A 6,629-nucleotide genomic window follows, 5' to 3' on the forward strand; every position below is an offset into this window, starting at 1 on the left:
ACTATAGTTATTTAAGACATTCGGCATAATTTTAAGAAATTAAGATTAATTTATAATATAGAAAATAATATTTAAACAATATATTTTAGAATGACGTGAGCAATAGACTGTTTGAAGTCTAATTTCAGTGTATTAAATTTTTTTGAATTTTTTAAAATTTTGCAAAATATCTTAAATAACTATAACATACATGATCATGAAAAAAAAAAAAAAAACTAAAATACTCTATTGGATGTCGAAAGAGATAATGGTGCATCGGTGCACTATAGAAATTTTGTATATTATATTGTTTGCATATTTTTATTTTATTTTATATGCGTGTAAAATAAATTATTTAAACCTTAATTTTTATATTATAAATTATTCTGTATTATAATATATACCATCCTATAAAAAAATTAAGATAATAGCTACTCAGATATTATAAATATGATAGAAGTTTATTGGTGCACTTTAAAAGCAATCTATATTACTGTTTAGAAAAAAAAAAAAAAAGAAATCTATATTATATTATTTGTATTCAAATTTAATAAAATAATATAAGAATTATTGTTTTAGTTTTTGACAAAGAATAAATAGAATATTTATTTTCTAAGGGCAACTCCAATATTAAAATTTAAATATAGTATCAAAATAAAGCGTATAATTTTAGCACTAAATTTTTTTTATTCCAACTACAGTAATAAAATTTAGACTAAAATATATTAATATATGATATTATTTTATTAAACTATCTCATATAAGAATATTTATCTAAATATAAAAATTTAATCATAAATACATAATTTTAATATTAAAAACTAAAAAAAAAATTAGCGTAGTTTATAGTGTCCTACTATTTTTAGTGTGATACTACAAACTCCACATATATAAGATGACATTTAGAGTTCTATTAAAGCAATTTTGTATCTAATTTCTACTATTTTTTATTTTTGAGATTTTAGTATCCTACCTCTAAGACAATATGTGTTGTGTGGTGTATTAGTGTATGTGTGTGTTGTGTTATTTGTGGAGTTGAAAAGATCATTTAGGGTGTGGGTTCAACATATAAAATAGAGTGGAGTGTTGCTGTAAGCCATTGGTTTATAATTAGCACTTCATGAAGAACAGCCAAGATTATATTTTTCTTTTTTAAGAAAAACATAAACAAAACTTTGACAAAAAGACAGGAAAACATCCAGAAAAACAGAGGCAAAGAAACACATATAATTATAAACAAGTGTAGAATAAGAGTAATGCAAAAACTTGCTCGATATTCTCAATTGTTGTCACAATAAATAGCCGAAAATAGCTTCTTACTAGGGACTTCACACTTCACATCAGTCATCGTCTTTGAATTCTCTGTTCAAAACAAAATGCAGAGTCAGTTAAGTAACTTTTACATATACTAAGTAATGCCTCTGAATTCTTTTAGGTTACTAATAATTTTCTCTAAACTATTGAGATTGTTGAAATTCTGTCCAATTTTACTGACGGGAGTCTGATGTGAATGAAAGTTAGTGTACGATTTGGTACAAAAACAGTCGTCACATTAGTAAAATTAAAAGAAATTTGACGAAATTCTGTACAGCCTAAAAGGTTGGGATTTGGCATTTTTTTCATATCATATTGTAGACCCTTCCCTCATCCCCATCGTTGATATATATGTCGTTCCCTTCCCATTCCCACCAAATAATGTAATCTTGAAACTAGTTGTTGCCAAAATCCATGGCATATATATTTACCTCCTATCAAGGTACCGAGGTTGAATCCCAGAACCCTGACACGTAGTGCATGTCAAGGAACCAGCACCATCGCAATTGATGCATCGAGACACTTCTTTCTCATCACCACCAAGCTCCACTGTTACATTCCCACTTCCCAAGCAAAATCTGCACTTTTCTGTAAGAATAAAACCACTAATCCATTCTCATCACTAATCCATTCTCATACATAAAACAAAACAATTAGCTAGTACCAATTCACTAAAAATATATGCACACAACTAAAATTCTGTTATTCAATTCTACTAATGTTACAAATTATAACAACTTTTTAGCTACTAATTTCCCCACTATTGAATTAAGAAATTAGAGTTATAATTAATCATGGCCACTTACGGGCGCCTGAACCACTGCATGGGAAGCATGGCTGAGTGTTGTCTCGTTTCGCCTGAAGCATTATTGTGTCATAAATTTCAGCAATAATTAAAAACTAAAAAATAAAAGGCAATAACCACACTAATTACAATACCAAATTTATACTGATTTTTTTTTTTATTTTTTGAAAAAATTATAAGTAATAAACTCACAGCATTGTCGATTTGGGATTCATAGAAGATGGGAACGCCTATACCAACTGCAACACTAACGACCCCAACTGATATTGCCACAACCTGTACAATCCAATTTTCTATCTCTAATACATATAACTAATTTTTCACATAGATATTATTTATAAATAAAATAAGTAGTAGTAGTACCGTGTTTTGATCGAGATCCAAAGCCCTAATGCATGGATAAGACGGTGGTGAGCGTTGATTATTACTTCTGGATAATTTTTGGGAAGAAAAATAAGAAGTGGTGGGAGTAGTAGTTGTGGAAAGCTTAAGAGGGCAAGAAAGAAATGGAGAGTTAAAGCGGGGAAGTGATGGAGCTAGTGACATGTCTAATTAGTTAGTACTCTCAACTGAATATTTATTTTTTATTTTTAATTAAAGGTGTGGAAAGAAGAAGAAGAAGAAGAAGAAGAGAGGGGTAGCAGGCATTTGAGTGGTGAAGATGGAAATGGATTGAAATTTTGAAGCAATAAAAGAAGTGGATATGTTGTGGGGGTGTTGCATATTGGCTAGCTGTCATAAAAGTAAGTAAGTTAATTTCAACCACAAAATAAAGACACGAAATGCTTAAGTGTTGTATAGATGGACGAGTGAGTGACGAGTCTTACCACACAATTAACACTTGCACACTTTCCCCGGGGCCTACTACTACCAATTAATATGGGAAATTTACAAAAATACTGGAATTTTAGTTAACTTTTACAAAAATACTGTCATGCTGCAAAGTTTTCAAAAATACTGTATTTTTGTAAAACACCAGTAAAACACAAAACAGAACAACTCAAAACAACAATAAAACACCAGTGAAAACTTAACATAGTATACTACAGTATGAAACTTATAAAAAAATACAGTAAAAAAGTAAAAAATACCGCCTGATAGTATTTTTGTAAAGAAATAGCAAAAGTTAGTATACCATATAAATTTTCCATTAATATTTGTATCACTAAATTTTTTAATTAAAGATTTATACCACTTTTTTACCTAAAATAAATTTTATTTACAAAATCACTATCTAATTTGAATAATAACATTCATTAATTTTTAATATTAAATGAAATACAATTTTTCTCGGTCACTCGTACAATTTACATGTGAATTATTGTAATCTTTTTATGAACATGCTATTTTTGAGTCCAAACGATTATTAGTGTTGCAAAGGAAAAAAAACTTATAAAGTGGCATATATACCCACAAACTCGTTGGTTGGGTATTGTTTCTCTGAAAAAGTTTGTTGGAATGGTATGGCCTGAAGCCTCAGGCCGTCAGGGTAGGGTGGGCTGGAGAACGCATTCAAAGTCAGGCATCCGACGCATGCAGCTACGAGGTTGACAACAAGTGTGGGAATTAATGGTAGGTATGTAGTTAGTTTGGTTGGGCGTGACAGTTTCATGACTTCAAAAATTCAATTACACTCTTTAGTTTGGGTAAGATACACATCTGTATTGATATTTTTCATTATTTGGACTCTTACTGAAACTGGGCTTTGGGTTCTGCATATTTAGGCCTATTTCCAAAATCAGTTAAATGAGAGAGAGAGAGAGTATATAACGCTGCACACTCTCTAATTTGTAAGCAGGCTATTAATATTGATGTTAAAAAAGCAAATTAAACAATCAAAATAAAATTGTATTCGTGCATTTTATTCTAAAATCCATTTATTTATTTTTTTTTAAAAAAAGGAATCTCAATTCAGACAAATTAAATCCAAAAAAGAGTGAGATTCACAGGAGAAACTTACAATTTATTAAGCCGTTATTAGAAAATTGAACATCTTTAGCAAGCTTATCAACAAAGGCTAAATTGCCCCGATAGACAAAATTAACATAACAATCAAAAAATAACTCCAAGAATTACAACAAAGAGAAAAACAAAACCAATAATTGCCAATCCGAAGATTTCCTCTTGTGAATAGCATGGACCAACGCCTTGGCATAAAATAGGACAATGAAATTATCCCAGTGATTATCGTAAGCCTAACATAAGACTAAGGAATTGCCTCCTTTTCTGCAACAAGAGCATTCACAACAACACCACGTGTAGTAACTACAAACCAGTCCAAGGAATCCTTTTCAATGGCAAGAACAGCCCACTAAAGATTCCATCCTTAAAGATCCATCAACCATCACAACTCAAGATTTGGGGAGGGAAAAATGGTGGTTTAATTAAATTACCTTTGTATCTCCAAGTTCCTAAATGTCTGGGAGTCGAATAAGTTCCTAAAAACGTTTAGTGACATCCAACATGGCTTGATCAATATTGGGAGCATCGCCATCGCCATGGATGATTTGATTTTCGATGCGCCAAATAATTTCAAAACTGAAGCAAGCCTGACAAGAAGAGCATTCCTGGAGGTTGTATGGAGACCAGAGCATATGTTTGTGATACGTTCCCTCATATTCTCTTCGGGAACAAGGTATGATCGAACAAGAATAGGGGAGGTGAACCAAAGAGTCGCTGCAAAAGGAAAAAGTACAAACAAATGTAGAGGACTTTTTGTCCGTGAATGGCACAAATGATAGTTATCACTCGCGTTAGGATTGAACTTATCACCCGTGAGAAGAGCACCAACACAAACTCTCCACGACATAATACTCATACAGGGATGAATCATATGATGACAAATCCTTTTCCAAATACAGTTCTCATTTCCAAACCTATGCCATTGACTTTCCCAATAAGCACTTTTAACCAAGTAAGAATCGTTCTTAGAAGCTTTCCAAATAAGAGTATCTTGCTCAAGATCTTGAGCAATTTGAATCTTTCTAATTTCTTGGCTAAAACCTAAACCAAAAAGGAAGTTCAAGTACCCTGATTCTAGGTTCTAGTCCGTCTGTACATCAGACTTGCCATACATCTCAAACTAGGGGCTTTCAGCCTAATACCTTCCATAACTTCTTTGAAGCTATCATAGTCCAACCAAGTGATATAGAGCTGCCATCAGACATTAATACATTCACATGTGGCAATAATAGTCCAAGAACCCTGAGAAATTGTATGGCGAGCTTTCAAGATTCCTTTACACACAAAGCAATCAGTGTTTTTCTTATGGACACTCCAAAAAGATTCTCGAGGGAAGTATTTGGATTTTAAAGCAATAGCCCACGGTCTTTCTATTCCAGTATCCAGCATCCAAGAAAATTTAGAGAGAAGAGCTTGGTTAATATCTTCCATCCGACGAAACCCCAACAACCCCCCCCCCCCCCCCCCCCCCCCCCTCTTTGTTTGGGTTGGCATAAAGCATCCCTAGATTTTGTAGCAAAAAGTCTATTTCTATCAATATTACCATTCCATCAGTACCTTCAGATTATGCCATCCAACTCTCTATAGGAGGCTAAAGGGAGTTTAAAAGTAAACATTGGGTAAGAGGGTACAACAAGTGCAACAAAAGTGATGAAGACGATTATTCTAACTATGGAGAGAGATTTTAAACGTCATCCTTCAAGATGTTGGTAAAGTTTGGATTTTAGTAATTTAAAATATTTCCTTTGTTACGGGTAAAGAGAAAAGGGTTCCCAAAATACTTCTAACCTTCTTGAAAATTTCTCATACCCAACCTCCTTTCAATCACATTCTTAAAGCCGCAGGAACAGTTAGTCGAAAAGAGAATCCTTAACTTTTTTACTGCAGACTTGACAAGACCATTTCTAAAAAAATTTAATACAATCAGCCAAAGCAGGAGCTTCTACCTCTTTAGCTCTTAGAAAGAAAATAGTGTCATCAGCGAACATTAAGTGAGACACATCTGAGGCATTCCGAGCAATGCGATGACATAAATTCTACCTTGACACTTCTCATGTGAAATCAACCTGGATAAAACCTCAATGCATAACAAAAATAAGGTAAATGCCTTATTCCTCGGCTAGGATGAAACTTCTTTAAAGGTTTACCATTGAGCAAGATAGAATACGAAACAATAGTTACACACGTCATGACAAGGTTGATGAAGTGAGTTAAAATTGAATAGCTCCATAATTTTTTTTAAGAAAAGGCCACTACAACCTATCATAAGCCTTATTCATGCCCATCTTAATCGCCATAAGGCCACCCTTTCCCTTCTTTTTCTTAATAACATCAAAAATCTCTTGAGTAAGGATAGAGGATTCAATAATCTATCTACCTGGAATGAACGTTGATTAGTAAAGATCAATTAAACAATCAAGCACCATCCTCAATCTCTGAGATATTATCCTAGAATAATTTTGTAGATAAAATTACAAAGAGCAATAGGCATAAAACGATCCACACTATCAGGATTATCCCCTTAGGGGTGAGGCAAATATATGTATAATTAAGACCGAGCCATAACAGG

The 6,629-nt window shown here is 32.6% G+C and overlaps 1 protein-coding gene across 1 annotated transcript; it reads right to left on the reverse strand.

Moving 5' to 3' along the window:
• Positions 1-1,065: 1,065 nt before the first annotated feature.
• LOC115701809 (protein SPA, chloroplastic) lies at positions 1,066-2,893 on the reverse strand. Its single transcript, XM_030629428.2, has 5 exons — positions 2,462-2,893; positions 2,291-2,374; positions 2,100-2,151; positions 1,725-1,881; positions 1,066-1,341 (listed from the first exon to the last, which is right to left on the reverse strand). Exons 1-5 carry the CDS (start codon positions 2,642-2,644, stop codon positions 1,320-1,322), a joined length of 498 nt encoding a protein of 165 aa, XP_030485288.2. The 5' UTR covers positions 2,645-2,893; the 3' UTR covers positions 1,066-1,319.
• Between the last annotated feature and the right edge of the window lie 3,736 nt (positions 2,894-6,629).

Source organism: Cannabis sativa, chromosome X (assembly GCF_029168945.1).
Source record: "Cannabis sativa cultivar Pink pepper isolate KNU-18-1 chromosome X, ASM2916894v1, whole genome shotgun sequence".
Taxonomy (NCBI): Eukaryota; Viridiplantae; Streptophyta; class Magnoliopsida; order Rosales; family Cannabaceae; genus Cannabis; species Cannabis sativa.

Bases quoted from the DNA above. Each gene is read 5' to 3' on its own strand.
- LOC115701809 (XM_030629428.2), bottom strand. From the start codon at position 2,644: ATGTCACTAGCTCCATCACTTCCCCGCTTTAACTCTCCATTTCTTTCT. The intron at 1,882-2,099 runs GTAAGTGGCCAT...TTATTCTTACAG, and splicing joins ATGCAGTGGTTCAGGCGCCC to AAAAGTGCAGATTTTGCTTG. The intron at 1,342-1,724 runs GTAAATATATAT...TGTTTTGAACAG, and splicing joins CCTCGGTACCTTGATAGGAG to AGAATTCAAAGACGATGACT.